Here is a 16,025-nt window from a genome sequence, read left to right on the forward strand (position 1 = left end):
TTTGCTAGTTTCATAAAATGAATTTGGAAGTCTTTTCTTTTTTATATGCTATCATCTATTAATAATTGTTACTATATTTTCTTTAAAGGTTTTATAGAAACCAATCATATAATAATCTGGACTTGATGCCTTTTTATTAAGAGGAAGGAAGCCAGTGGCTGTAGTTTTTTGTACCATTGTTTCCCTGTAGTTCCTTCCTTAGTAGTTTGTCTGAATTTATTTTTTAACATAGGCATCTTCAGAGGTAGGCTTTAAAAAAAAAATACTTGCCATTTTTAGGGGGGAAGAAATTTTGCCATTTGTAAAGTCACTAGACATGATTGATTGTTTACTATAATTATTTAGTTGCTATGGTCCACTGAAGAGATCAAAACAGGAGAGGAAATCTAGTAAATCTAGTACCTTTCTTGAATTTGTTTTTGTTTTTAATTCTTTCATTTTCCTTTTAGGATTGTTGAAACAGATTTCCTTCACTTTTTCTAAGAAGGCATATTAAGGCCAAAATTTTATCTCCTTTTAGTTTTACAATATCTTATTCTACTTTTTAAAAAATTACTTATTTTTAGAGAGAGCACATGGACACGCACCCACATATGTGGCAAAGGATGGGGGCGCAGAGGGAGAGAGAGAATCCCAAGCAGAACCCCCTCACTGAGCACAGAGCCAGTTGCAGGGCTCAATCTCAGGACACTGAGATCATGACCTGAGCCGAAAATCAAAAGTCAGATTCTCAACCAACTGAGCCACCTAGGCGCCCCTTATTCTACCTTTTTTTTTTTTTTTTAAGATTTTATTTATTTATTATTTATTTATTTGACAGAGCATGAGCGAGAGAGGGAACATAAGCAGGGGGAGTGAGAGAGGGAGAAGCAGACTCCTGCGGAGCAGGAGCCCAATGTGGGGCTCGATCCCAAGACCCTGGGATCACAACCTGAGCCGAAGGCAGACACCTAATGACTGAGCCACCTGGGCGCCCTTCCTTATTCTACTTTTTAATACATTTTTATTTTATAAGTATCATCCAAGTTCTTTCTCTTACTCTTCTGGGGAAATCTGAAAGAATCTAATTTCAACTAGGGCTCATAGTGATTTTTCTTCATTTTTTGGATATAAAATTACTTTTGTTTGAGGAGATAAGAAATCTTACATCTGGACATTCATGGTCTGGCCCTGCCCTCTGTCACCAAACCAGTCATTTTCTACTGCCCAGCAAAAAATATTTATTCTAATTAGTTTTAATCAGCTCCATTCCCTCATTTTCCTCATACTCATTCTCCTTTGCTAATCCATTTTTTTCCCCTTTCTTTCTCCCATCCCTTGGGGGAGTGGTTCTTTACCCTAACTGCATATGAGTTTTATCTATGGAGTTTTTAAAGGGGGTGGGGGACAGGTTGCTGTGGGTTATAAAGTCTTCAGTTTCCTGGACTGGAAAGAATCACTGAAGCAGGATTAATTTTTTCTCTCTTCCTGTATTCTAAAGACAGCTTGAATTTTAGTACTAATTGAATACCTCTTTATGACTATGACTCAAGATTAGTGGTGAGACAAAAGATGAATAGAATATGTTTCTGATCTCAGAGCAGCTAGTTGACACGAAAAACAGTCAGTTTTAGGATATCAAATTCTGATCATAAAGCTGTTCTGCCTGGGTGGTCAATGAACTCATCATAGAAGGAGATTATCATTTTCTGAGATGAAGAGACAGTAGGAAAAAGAAATTTGGGGAGGGTTGTGGGTTAGATCAGAAATTAGTCTTTGAACATGTTAATTTTGAGATGTCTGTTCATTTTCTTAGTAGAGATGGTAGGCAGTTGGACAAAAAGAGTCTGGAGTTGAGGGGACAGAGCTAGATTTTAAAATTTGGACTGCATTTGGAGGAGGATAAAGATTAATATATAAAATATCTAGACTAGAGGGTATCTATAGATCAACCAGGGAAAATAGAATTAAAAAAATATGGATAGGGAATTTACCAAGAAGGAATGTAAATGTCTAGTGTTCATGAAAAATGTTCATTTTTCTGGGAAACAGAAGTTGAAGCAACAAGATCACCTTTTCCCCTTCAGATTGGCAGAAGTTTCGGAGTTTGAAAATACCCGGTGTTGATGAGATTATGGGGGGACTTAGACCCTCCTAATGAGGCTATGACTTAGTACCTTTTTTCTTTTAGAAGACCATTTGACACATTTATTAAATTTTTTAATGCACATAACTTTATTTATTTATTTATTTATTTTTAAATAAACATATAATGTATTTTTATCCCCAGGGGTACAGGTCTGTGAATCGCCAGGTTTACACACTTCACAGCACTCATCATAGCACATACCCTCCTCAGTGTCCATAACCCCACCCCCCTGTCCTTACCGCCCTCCCCCCAGCAACCCTCAATTTGTTTTGTGAATGCACGTAACTTCCAATTCAGGAATCCTATGCTGTGATATCTAAAAGGGAAACTTGTACCTTTTCCCAGAAAGGTAGCTCAGAACTATTCACTGAAGCATTGTTTGAAGTTGAGAAAAGTGGAATAATCTAAATGTTCTCTAGTAAGGGAATTATTAAATAAACCATCTGTCCTAAAACCCCCTTGTTTATCCGTCTATTCCCTCTTGTATATTTTTAATTATCTCACATTTTAAAATTACAGCAATTGTTTAAAAGGCCATAATTTCTAGTGTATTGTATTTGTGCTGTTCATATTTAGTCACACCTTAGAATTCCAGATTTAGATCATAAAAGTCATAGAGTACCTAGCATATAGTATAATTTGCAAAACACGTTCTCTACCCAGATAAGTTGGACTCATTCTTCATCAAGGAAAAAGAACTGACTTCTTTATCTTAAACATGTAATATGTGCATGTAGTATAACCACCTGACTTCTAAATTCTAGGCTGGCTGGCTGGCTGGCTGGCAGGCTGGCTAAATGAATAAAGCTTAGACCCCTGCCAAGAATTCATTTAACTGATAAAGGCCTGATTTTAATCACCCCCCCCCCCAACTTGCTGTCCCTCAAGGGATTTTTACCTCTTGTTTGTTAGTTACTTTGAAGTTTATACATCTCAGAATAGTGCACCTTAATAGGATTCGAGAAGGATAAGAATTTTGCCTTTCTTTTATAGAGTGGAAAATTACAATGTGGTGATTTTAAACAGAGGAATAAAGGAGAAATAGTTCTCAAAACAGTTCATTTAGAAAGAGTACATGTAGACATTGAAGATCTGGAAATTGTTTCTCCTAAAATCACCCATGACTGCGCACTCTTAGGTTGCTGTTGAAGTTTGAAGAACATTGAGATAAGCAGTGTTGTAATATTACGAAATGAATGTATCTTTACTTAACAATTTTAAAGAAGTGAGATTGTATGTCTTGACATGGAAAGAATTTTGAGGCATGCTGTTCAATGAAAAAAGTGTCAAAAATAATATTTTATATATAATACTTACATGTTTGTATATTTTGTATGTGTATATATTATGATATTTACTTGAATAAAAAAGAGATGTGGAAAAGATACATAATAAACTGTAAATTGTACTTAATGTTTTTGGGAAGGTGAAAATGATTTTCATCGTTTATTCAGAATACTTATGTATTGAGTCTTTTACAGTTGAGAATTTATTGTATTGCTAGTGTCGAAAGGAGTTTTAAGATGTTTAATAATAAATGGGGAAAATTGCTATATTAAACAGGTCCCTAAGCCCTAAATTTCAAAGAACACTGGCAGTTACTACAATATTTTGATAAAAATATTTTAATAAAAATATTCTAATTCATATCCTAAATGATTTTTACTTATATTCTTTTAAAATATTTTTCAGGTGTGGAATATCAAACAAATGATTAAGTTGACGCAGGAACATATAGAAGCCCTATTGGACAAATTTGGTGGGGAGCATAATCCACCATCAATATATCTGGAGGTGAGCTATTGAGTATCCTATCTGTTGTAATTTTGAAAACAAAAACATGAACTTATCACAGGCATTTGTACTGGTAATATTGTTTCTCTTAGGGGATGAGATGAGAAAGGGGAAGGTGAATTACCATCATCTTTCTTAACCTTAATCTTTTTTCACTTGTTACAGTCATATGCAATATTTTGTAATTTGGAAAATGTCAACACTAAAGAAGGCATGTATAAACTTAAAAATATTGTTGAAAAATTGTTTTTCAATACTGTTTTTCAATACTGTTGAAAAATTTATTTAAAAAAGAGAGAGAGGGAAAACACAGAGGTTAAGAAACTAGTTACCGGGGCGCCTGGGTGGCTCAGTGGGTTAAGCCGCTGCCTTCGGCTCAGGTCATGATCTCGGGGTCCCGGGATCGAGTCCCGCATCGGGCTCTCTGCTCAGCAGGGAGCCTGCTTCCTCCTCTCTCTTTCTCTGCCTCTCTGCCTACTTGTGATCTCTGTCTGTCAAATAAATAAATAAAATCTTTAAAAAAATAAAAAATAAAAAAAATAAAAAAAAATAAAAAAAAGAAACTAGTTACCATATTAGGAAATGGGGCAAATTTTGTAAAATATCCTTTTTTCCTGGTAAAATATCTTTTTTCCAGAAAAAATCCCTCCCCAAATTGGTTTTTCCTTTCTTAATAAGTAAAATATATAATATTTAAATAGCTCAAAATTGCCTAGCTTTACTGTTTAATAGTGCTGTTAGGCTTTTGTATCAAGCTTTGAGCATCACTGTAAATTTATAGAGTAGTTAGTCATTGTTCTTAATTCTTTGAGGTAGTAGTTACTATTATAATCACAGATAAGCTTTCTTGGGATTGCTTCCTTCTGGACGTCACTTGGGTTCCATGACAAGCATGCTGTTAGAGAATCCAGGTAGTGGGGCTTCATAGCCCACACTGCTCACCACTGCTTCTGCTGCCTGTCTGTGGAAGCTGGCTCTAGCTATAATCACTTGTCATACAGGACTCTAACCCTAAATTACAAATGGTCAGATTACCATTTGCCTTCAGATGCCAGAGATTTTTAGGCATGGATTGATAGACTCCTAAACTAAATTTCTAATTTAGTAATCTAATTGCTTGTAAAGGGCACATTAAATCTAAGTTAAGTTTGCATTTCTAAAATAAATTTGGAAGTTTAGAAATAACCACTAATAAACTGTTGTCTTCTTCATATGGCTTATCCCAAAGCACACTGCCAGGTATTAGTACTAGGACTAGAATTCATACCTCTGAAGACTAATTAGTGTACTTTCTATATTCCGTGCTGATTTACTTTTGTGTCTGAGGAGGACAAGAATAGGAATCGTAAGGACACAGATCTGGTGAAAAAAAGTAATTCTTTGTTAGTTAGAACTAGACAACTTAACCAGCAGGTTTTCTGCCAGCCACTTAGTGTCTTGGGAGACTTTGCCTAGTTGTAATACATTTATATCAATAACCGTGTTTGAGTATAGCGAGGGTTCACTGCCTCCTCCACACTCACACTCTTCAGGCTTTTTACTGTTCAGATCACATCTAACTAGGATAATACACAGCATTAAATCATTAGCATGTAGATCCTTATTTACAGGGACAAACACTACACAATTTCTCTGTAGAAAGCACTGTAATGTAGTGGTTAAGATAAACCTTGGAGTCACACAGGCCCTTTGGTTGAATCTTAGCTGTGTCTTAGTTTCTGCAGTTAGGTTACCCAACCTTCCTATACCTTACCCCATTGGTAAAATGGGAGTACTATCACACATGGGGTAATTGAAGGTTTCATTAAGTTTATAATTACAAAATAGCATCATTCTTGATACATATGGAGTGCTCCATAAATTTTTGATTCATTCATTCAGCAGGTATTTATTGGGTGCCTGTTTATTTTTCTGCTTTTCTAGGCTCTGGCGATATAGAAAAAAAAATATCTGTCTTCATGCAGCTTGTATTTTTCTCAGGGGATGGGATTACAAACAATAAACATGGAACTTACACTACTTGATATACTATGAAGAGGAGCCTGCCTGGAGATGACAGTATTTTTCCCTGAGGAAAGTTGACAAGGCCCAGGGAAAAGGTCTCTGGGTACTGATACGTGAAGGCCCTTCAGGGAAAACCAAGTCTCCTAGTTATCCACGGAGACCCACCATTCTGGTTTCTTTATGAATTTGACTACTCAGATAAATAGAATTATACAGTATTTGTCCTTTTGTGACTAGCTTGTTTCATTTAGCATAATGTCTTCAAGGTTCATCTGTGTTGTAGCATGAGTTGAAATTTCTTTTCTAATTAAGGCTAAATAATATTGCACTTTTTTCTATCCATTCATTTATCAATGGATACCATCAGTGGTTGGTCATTTATGACTTTTTGTTGTTATAAGTAATGTTGATTTTACTCCTTTTGACTATATACCCAGAAGAGGAGTTACTGAATCATGTGGCAATTCTATATTTAATTTTTTAAAGAATTGCTATATTGTTTTCCACAGCAGCTGCCTTTTTCATTCCTATTAGCAATACATACAAGAGCTCCCATTATGCCACATTCTTGCCAACACTTACTTTCTGTATGTGTGTGTGTGTTTATGTATGTGTATAATGGCCATCCTAATGAGTATGAAGTGATATCTCATGATTTTGATTTACATTTCCCTGATGACTAATGATGTTGAGCATCTTTTCATGTGCTTATTGGCCATTCATATTTCTTCTGTGGAGAAACGTCTAAGTCTTTTCACCCATTTTTTAATGGAGTTATTTACTTTGTTGTTGAGTTGTAGGAATTCTTTATATATTCTGAGTATCAGTCCTAATTGGACACATGATTTGTGGATATTTTCTTCTAATCCATGGGTTCCCTTTTCACTCTGTCGATTATGTCCTTTGTTCATAAGATTTTTTTATTTTGATGACATCTAACTTACCTATTTTTCTTCTTATTGCCTGTGCCTTCGGTGTTACATCCAAGAAATCATTACCAGATCCAGTGTTATAAAGCTTTTATTCAGCTGTCTTCTAAGATACATAGTTACAGCTTTAGCCCTTATCTTTAGTCTTTGATCCATTTTGAGTTGATTTTTCTGTATGGTATAAGGTAAGAGTTCAGCTTCAGTCTTTTGCATGTGTGTATCCAGTTTTCCCAGCCCCATTTGTTGAGAAGACTGTCTTTTCTCATTGTATAGTCTTGACATGTGCCCTTGTCAAAAATCATTTGACCATGTATATAAGAATTAATTTCTGGGCTCTCTTTTCTTTTCCACTGGAAAAGTTATGTCCAACTTTATGCCAGTTTATACTATACTGATTTTATTACTATAGCTTTGTAATAAGTTTTGAAATCAGGAAGTATGAGACCTCCAGCTTTGTTTTCCTTTTCAGGGTTGTTTTAGCTATTCACTATTTTTTGAGATTCATATGAACTTCAGGGTAGATTTTTCTCTTTCTGAAACACATTGGGATTTTGATAGGGATTGCATTGAGTTCAGAGATTGCTTTGGGTAGTATTGGCATCTTAAGAGCTCTTAAGTCTTAAATATAAATGGATAGCTAAGAATAACCAGATATTGGAAGAAGACTTTTAACAGGAAAGCTAATAGCAAAAATGGTCAAAAGGAACTCAGAAACAGTGCAGAGAACAGATGAAAACCTGAAAATAACTATAATTAACATCAGAGGTAAGAGAAGACATTCCATTCTTGTTTCATGGCTGTTCTAAAACAAGTCTTAATGGAGCACAAGAAAGAACTCTTGCTATTAAAATAATTAAAATAGTATAATAGCAGAAAATGTAAATATATGTGTGTTTGTATGTCTCTGGGCATATAAATAAATGTTGTAAGATAAAGTTAAGGAAATCTTTAGAAAGCAGAATAAGAACACAGATGGAAGATAATTAAAGGAAAGATGAGAAAAATTAGAGAATAACTCTAGTAGGAGATCTGTAAAAATTACAAATGCTTTTAGCTATAGAAATACAAAAACCACTTAGTCCCAAGTTTCATAAACAAATAGGAGTTTTATTTTCCCGTCCAGTAACAAGCATGGAAGTAAACTATTTTAACATTGGTTTAAAGGTGTCAGATGCTGGGGTGGATCTCTGCAGTCTTTGGCTTTTTGGTCATGACTGCAGCAGATTGTTGTGTTCTCATAGGACACCTCAGAGAGGAAGCTGGGATCACAGAGGCTCTCTTGTGTACTCAGTTCTTTCAAGGAAGAAAATTTTCCCTCCAAATCCCCTACAAGTCTTTTCCTTTACATCTCATCGAGTGGAATGGGGTCACATATATCCCTACACCAGGACTATGTTTACATTTCTTCAAATAAGAGGCTAAAAAGTCAATTTTTCCCCTTTTCACAATTGGCTTTAGATTAGTTTGAGACTGGCGAGTAGAAGTTACGCTAGTTATGTCAATCCATACCATTTCAACGTAGGAAATAATGTTTCCTGTGTTTGATGTTTCCATAGGAAACATCTTTAGCGATCCCCGTGTTTCTTCTTATAGCAGAACAGAGTGAATTCAGTTATATTATCATCAGAAATCCTCTTATCTTTTTTCTTGTAGTAATTTATTTAAAAACTTTTAAGGTGTTTATTTAAGCTTTTAAGTTCTAGATTTTCTCTTACTGGTGTGAATAATTAAAATTCTGTTGGTTCCTTTGATGATAACTATAGTGAAATGAGCTTTAGTACTCTCAAGAGTTTAAATTGGTCTTTTTAATCTTTGGTTCCCTTTTTAAATCATTGTCCAGAGGAAGAAAAGATAAGTCATTTCCCAGAATCTTTTCTTTTTCTCCCAGTTTTTCTCTCTCCACTTAACAAATTATTTGAATGCCTTCTGTGTATAAGATATAATGCTAGATGCTCTTCCAGCAGTAGATTCTTCTTTTTGGACCTTATATATATTGGATTCCAGAAGTGAAGGAATGGTGTTTCTGGAATCATCCTACTTATCTAGAGTTACAAACTAAGTCCTAGCTACCACAGAATTTACGTATATGGTAGGGTTCGCTGCAGACAGAGAGATGATAACAGTAGTAGCTCCTAGCATTCATTGAGTACTTGCTGTGTACCAGGCACTGTTCATTGCATATAGTAGAATATTTACTCCTCAATCTACCCTATGAGTTATACTTCCTGTTCTCATTTTCATTTTATAAAGATGAAGAAACTCAAGCACAGAGAAGTTTAATAACATGGTTAAGGCTACACAGTTAGTAAATGGTATAGCCAAACTTTGAATCTAGACATTCTGAATTCAGATTCTGCTCTTAACTGCTCTGTCATTATAATTATGCTGATGGCCTTTTTGAACTTTAGTCTGTATCTTTTTAGTAGAATCCAGGATAATGCAGAGAAATTTTATTAAAATAATTGAAAATACTGGAAGCAAGGTGTTTCCTGTGGAATGCAAGAGTGGTTCATTAAATACCACCTGGAATTTAATGGTCTTCAAGATTTCATTGTATCTTTTAAAATGAAGTTTAGTAAGAATAAATTTAATGAACTAATGACAAAAAAATTTCAGGGTGCCTAGGTGGCTCAGTTGGTTAAGTGTCTCACCTTCGGCTTGGGTCATGATCCCAGGACCCTGGGATTGAGTCCCAGGTCTAGCACCCTCCTCAGCAGGGAATCTGTTTCTCCCTCTGCCCATTCCCCCTGCTTGTGATCTCTCTCTCTCTCAAATAAAATCTTTAAAATAAAAATTTTATTTCACTGCTCTTCCTGTTTGTCCAAAGTAAATCCATAGATAGTTTTCCTCCCATTTTTAATTTTTAATTGCATACTATAAGATTTGCTTTTTATTTTAAAGTGTACCACTCAGTGGTTTTTTTAGTATATGCACAAAGTTGTGCAATCATCATCAATTCCATCACTAATTCCAGAATATTTTCATCACTTAAAAAGGAAACCTTTTACCCATTAGCAATCATTTCCTCCAGCACCCCCAGCAACAACTAATCTGCTTTGTATTTCTATAGATTTGCCTTTTTGGATACTTTATGTAATGGGATCATATGTGATGTGGCATTTTGTGACAGGCTGCTTTCATTTTAGTGTAATATTTTCAAAATTCATCCATCGTAGCATGTAGCATTCAGTGTAGCATTCATTCCTTTTTATTCCATCATATGGATATACACATTTTGTTTATCCATTTATCAGTTGTTGGACATTTGGGTTTCTTCTTTTTAGCTGTCGTGAATAAAGCTATTATGAACATTCATATATAAGTTTTTGTGTAACATATGTATTCAGTTGTCTTGGCTATATGCTTAAGGATTGAATTGCTGTGTCCTGTGCTCTAACTTGATGTTTTTAACTTTTTGAGGAACTGCCAGACTTGTATTCCAAAGTGGCTGCTTCATTTTACATTCCCATCAGCAGTGCATGAGGGTTTCACTTTCTCCACATCAGTACCAACACTTACTTTCTGCTTTATTTTTTTTTATTTGTTTGTTTTTTTAATAGTCATGCTGGTAGTTGTGAATTGGTGTCTCATTGTGGTTTTGGTTTGCAGTTCCCCGATGACTAAAGATGTTATGCATCTTTTTTTTTTTTATTTATTTAAGATTTTCTTTCTTTATTTGCCAGAGAGCATGAGAGAGTAAGAGCACAAGCAGGGGGAGCAGCAGGCAGAGGGAGAAGCATACTTCCTGCTGAGCAGGGAACCTGATGTGGGACTTGACCCCAGAACCCTGGGATCATGACCTGACCCAGAAAGGCAGATGCTTAAAAGACGAGCCACCCAGGCATCCTGGAGAGAGAAAATCTTAAGCAGGCTCCACGCCCAGCACAGAGCTCCATGTGGGGCTCAATCTCACAACCCTGAGATCCCTTTAAGCAGCTTTTCCTGTGCTTGTTAGCTATTTCTACATCTTCTTGGGAAAAATATGAATTCTTTTTTTTTTTTTTTTTTTGCCTATTTTTAAACTGGGTTGTTGTTGAGTTGTGGGAGTTCTTTGTATATTCTGGATAATAGATCTTTATCAGATGTGATTTGTAAATATTTTCTTTTATTCTGTGGGATATATTTTTCATTCTTTTGGTAGTATCTTTTGAAGTACAGAAATTTTAATTTTGAGAAGTGTAGTTTGTCTATTTTTTCTTTGGTTGCTATGCTTTTAGTGTATCATATCTAAGAAATTATTGCCTAATCCGGCATCATGATGGTTTACTCCTATGTTTTCTTCTAAGAGCTTTGTAGTTTTAGCTGCAAATTTTATGCATATCCAAATTTTATTCATTTTGAGTTAATTTTTTAATATAATGTTAGGTAGTAGTCCAGCTTCATTCTTGGGCATGTAGATATTCAGTGGTACCAGCACCATTGTTGAAAATCAGTTACCCATAAATATAAGGCTTTGCTTGTAGACTCTCATTTCTATTGTGTTGTTCTATATGTGTATCCTTATTCCAATATACATGTCTTGATTACTGTAATTTTACTGTAACTTTTGAAATGAAGAAATGTGAATCCTCCAGTTTTGTTCTTTTTCAAAATTATTTTGGGTATTCTGAGTACCTTGCACTTACATAAGAATTTTAAGATTAGCTTGTCCATTTCTGCAGAAAAGCCACTGGGATTTTGATAAGGACGGCAGTGAATCTGTAAATCAGTTTAGGGGAATATTGTTACCTTAATGATATTAAGTGTTCTTGTATTCTTTTATAATTTAATTAGTTATTTAATTTATGTATTTGAGAGAGGAAAAAGAGCATGAGCAGGGTTGGGCATGAAGGAGAGAGAGAGTGGGGGAGAGAATCTTAAGTAGTCTCCACATCGAGCATGCAGCTGGACACGGGGCTCAGTCTCAAAACCCTGAGATCATGACCTGCACTGAAATCAAGAGGCCAGCTCTTAAACCACTTGGGCCACCCAGGCACCCCTGTACCCTTTTATTTAATTCAAAAACATCTGACATGATCTGTGCCTTCAACTAGCTTATAATTTAGTAGAATCATGTTAACAGAGTTAAGTAATACAGTGATAAAAATAATAAACATAACAGGAATTACCAGTACTACTTATTATTACTAATAAGAATATTTATTAGGTTTTTGCTATATGGTAGTCTCTGTAATAGTCTTCTTTTACTCATACTATCGCATTTAATCCTCACAAAATTTTTTCATACATGAGAAAGAAATAGTCATATAAAGAAGAACATGGTAATACTCTAAAGGAGGTAAAGACAATAGCTCTTGGGTTTTATCAAGCAGAGCTTTGAATTGGACTTTGAAAAATAAGTAGGATATATATATATTTTTTTTTTTAGATTTATTTATTTCTTTGAGAGAGAGCTCGCAAGAGAATGTGCATGGGGGTATGGGCAGAGAGAGAGAATCTTCAGGCAGACTCCCTGCTGAGCATGTAGCCTGACAAGGGCTCAATCCCAGGAGCTATGACATCATGATGTCAGCTGAAACCAGGAGTCTTGACGCTTAATTGACTGAGCCACCCAGGTGCCTTGAAAAATAAGTAGGATTTTGATGAGAAAATATAGGGTTTAGGGCAAGCTGCATTCTGGAAAAGTATGTAGATCTGCAACATCTCAAAGAACCATAAGAATTTTGTTGATGGCAGTGTTGGTGGCTGAGGTGTGCATATATGTGGGAGCATGTGTTCACATTTGCTGGGTAAGGAAACAGAGGAAAAGGTTGGAAGATGTAAGAGAGAATAGGGATTACAGTGTACCAGGGCCTGAGGCTCTAAATACTCAGTGCCAGCACTAAATTAAGAACAGAAGAGGGATTGGGAATGATGTGGGGAATTGCTTAGAGACAGAAGAGGAAGCTTTTATTTGATGGCTTTGATCTTTAGAGTAAATTTGAAGTTAATGCTTTTTTTCTGAGTGAACTAAAGATTGAGGGATGAAGGTAAGGAACCAAGGAAGCCTAGAAAAGGTTGGAGTAAGTATTGTGAAAAACATAATGTGATGATACTAAAAATAAGTAAAATTTTTCAGATAGTCGTGTGAAGGACTAATTCCATGAATTGATTATGGAAGTAATTGGCTTTGTCTTATTAATGTCTTCTTTAGCAGTGTGTAGTAACCGGAGAGAAAGAATGGAATAATTTAATTTAAGTAGGATTTACTTAATATTTGTATTTGACAAGCAGGTTGGTAAAAGAATAAGAATTTAAGTAGGATTTACTTAGTATTTTTATTTGACAAGCAAGTTGGTAAAAGAGAGGTGCCTGGGTGGCTCAGCGGTTTAAAGCCTCTACCTTTGGCTCAGGTCATAATCCCAGGGTCCTAGGATCTGGCTCTCTGCTCAGTGGGGAGTCTGCTCCCACCACCCCCGCCTCTGTCTCCTCCTGCCTCTCTGCCTACTTGTGATTTCTGTCAAATAAATAAATAAAATCTTGTTAAAAAAAAAATTTGGTTAAAGAATAAGAAATAGCCAGAGAATCAGAGATATTACTGGTGGCGTTAATGAAATGGTGAGCCACAAAGAAGGGGAATTAAGACACTGAAGGCCCCACTCTAAGAATCTAAGGGATTAATGTTGCGCATGAACAGATTAATGTAGTGAGATGGAAACGTAAGAAGGTGTGCTCAGAGACAAGGTAAGTTACAAATTGAGATCTTGTCATTGTTTGGAACTCGTGGATCTGGAAGGCAGAGTGAAAATAAATACCTTTAGAGAACTTCAAGGCAGGAGCGTTGAAAGAGTAATCCACGCTGAATGCAGCAGGAGTAATGGGAAGAAATGAGCCAAGCCAGGTACAAGTGCCTTGATAGATTTTGGTTGTGAGAATGAGGTAGGTGGAATAAGTAAATGCCTTATACTTGAGAAGAGGAAGAGCTGTTGGTAAATGCAATGAAATCGTTTGTAATCCATAATAGAGGGAACAGTATATTTTCAAAAATTAAGACTAACATTTTGATAAGTAACATCCTGAGAATTTATTGTTTACATTTATTACTTTTCCTAAGGCTAACTTTGTGTAGTAAATGTACTTGTCCAGATGATAGTAAATAAGATTTCATCTATACAGGAGGTAATTTTATCTCGTAGACTACTTGCGTATATTCTTCCAAGGGTAGGAATTTTTGTAGTTTGAGCCCCAAACAGTGCCAGGCACATGTATGTTCACTATTATTAATTGACTGGTATTTTTTTTTGTTTTTGCTTTTCGGTGCTTTTTTTTTTTTTTTTGAGAGAGAGAGAGGGAGAAAGAATGAGTGTCAGGGGAGGGGGAAGAGGGAAAGGGAGAGAGAATCCTGAGTAGAAATCCTTGACCTGAACATAAATCAAGAGTGGATGCTTGGGGGGCACCTGGGTGGCTCAGTTGTTAAGCGTCTGCCTTCAGCTCAGGTCATGATCCCAGAGTCCTGGCATCGAGCCCTGCATCGGGCTCCCTGCTCAGTGGGAAGCCTGGTTCTCCCTCTCCCATTCCGCCTGCTTATATTCCCTGTTTCAATGTCTGTCTCTTTGTCAAATAAATAAATAAAATCTTAAAAAAGAGAGAGAGAGAGGACACTTAACTGACTGAGCCACCCAGGCGGCCCTTAATTGACTGATTTTAAAGGCTCAAAAAGTGGATTATATTGAAAGAGATGCCCTTAAGTAATTAGATCTTGCAACTGAAAGCTAAATCAAAATATAGCTTAGAAAGTTTTGAATTTATTTGCTTATAATGTCCTGAAATGCTATGAAATATGTACGGAATCAGGATAGGGCATCCAGTAGGGTAAAAAAGAGGGCATTTTGATGTACTTTAGGCCCTTTACCTCAGTGGCTCAATTTAGTATTTTTCCTCTTGTTTTCTTGAAAATTATATTTTAAGAGCTAGCATAGTAAGTGCAGTGGTCTTTATTGAAACAAAAATTCCCCTTCATTCCCTTCTATCCTTTGTAATTCTCCCTTGCTTGTGGAGTGAAGTTCAGGCTTCATAGCATGGTGTATCCACTCTCTACAAGCTAGTCCTTTACCCGTTTTCCCAGTCTTAACTGTTTGCTTCCCTCTATTGCAGTTTTTCATTTAAATACCACAAGCATATATTGATCTGTTGCTGTTTCCCAGATACTAAAAGTACTAGTTTGTGCTTTTCTTTCTATGCCTTAAAATGTCCCACCTCTTTGTTTTAAGATTTTGCTTGTTTGAGAGCAGGAGGTGGGGGGAGAGGAGCAGAGGGAGAGGGACAGACTGTGCAGTAACTGTGGAGCCAGACAGACGACTTCTTCCCAGGATCCTGAGGTCATGACCTGAGCCAAAATCAAGAGTCAGTAACTTAACCCACTGAGCCACGCAGCCGCCACAGAATTTCCTACCTGTTTACTTTATGGCAGAATTTCTCCTGTACACAGTACTCTCTTTTCCCCACTTAACTCTATCTACCTGATTGCTAACATTTTGAGGCCTTTTCCTTCCTCATTCTCACCTTGTATCAAAAACGTTCTTTATTGGGGCACCTGGGTGGCTCAGTGGGTTAAAGCCTCTGCCTTCAGCTCGGATCATGATCTCAGGATCCTGGGATCAAGCCCTGCGTTGGGTTCTCTGCTCAGCAGGGAGACTGCTTCCTCCTCTCTCTCTCTCTCTCTCTCTGCCTGCCTCTCTGCCTGCTTGTGATCTGTCTGTAAAATAAATAAATAAAATCTTTTTTTTTTTTTAAATGTTATTTCTCATGTACAGCACTTAAATAAAAATACATCCCCTGCTTCTGTGCAGCCCAAAAATAAACTCTTTGAGGGATAGGAAATGCCATTTTAAAATCTCTGATTCTCCTTTGTAGCCTTTTATAAATGTTTGTAGTTACCGCATCTATGTATGGTGGTAGACAGAAATGGTGGACTATGGTATGGGGGAGAGTGATTACCACTGCCTTAAAGAACTATGAACCACAGATATATATATATATTCCAATTCATTCCATCTCTTTACTTTCAGTATTACTGTTTTCAAAATTCTTGTTACTTGTAGAATATGATATCTTGTGTGGTCATTTGACTTTATAGCTTTAGTCAGATGAAACTTGTAGAAAGAAACCCTGATGGATAATGGCCCCAGAATTTCTCAACTGCAGGGTGTAAACCATCTTTTTAGATAAAATTTTATTCTCTAAGCAGTATT

General features: G+C 36.1%; 1 protein-coding gene across 8 annotated transcripts in view; it reads left to right on the forward strand.

Annotated features, from left to right (window-relative positions):
- Nucleotides 1-16,025, forward strand: part of BRAF (B-Raf proto-oncogene, serine/threonine kinase) — a 188,052-nt gene that overhangs the window by 76,063 nt on the left and 95,964 nt on the right. For all 8 annotated transcript variants that reach the window (XR_004277020.1, XM_032305660.1, XM_032305662.1 and 5 more), the window contains exon 2: nucleotides 3,821-3,922. Coding sequence is in view for 7 of the 8 variants with exons in the window: in XM_032305660.1 (XP_032161551.1) it covers nucleotides 3,821-3,922 (102 nt within the window). In the remaining variant the exon portion in view is untranslated. The remainder of the gene's footprint in view (nucleotides 1-3,820; nucleotides 3,923-16,025) is intronic.

Source organism: Mustela erminea, chromosome 11, assembly GCF_009829155.1.
Source record: "Mustela erminea isolate mMusErm1 chromosome 11, mMusErm1.Pri, whole genome shotgun sequence".
Taxonomy (NCBI): domain Eukaryota; kingdom Metazoa; phylum Chordata; class Mammalia; order Carnivora; family Mustelidae; genus Mustela; species Mustela erminea.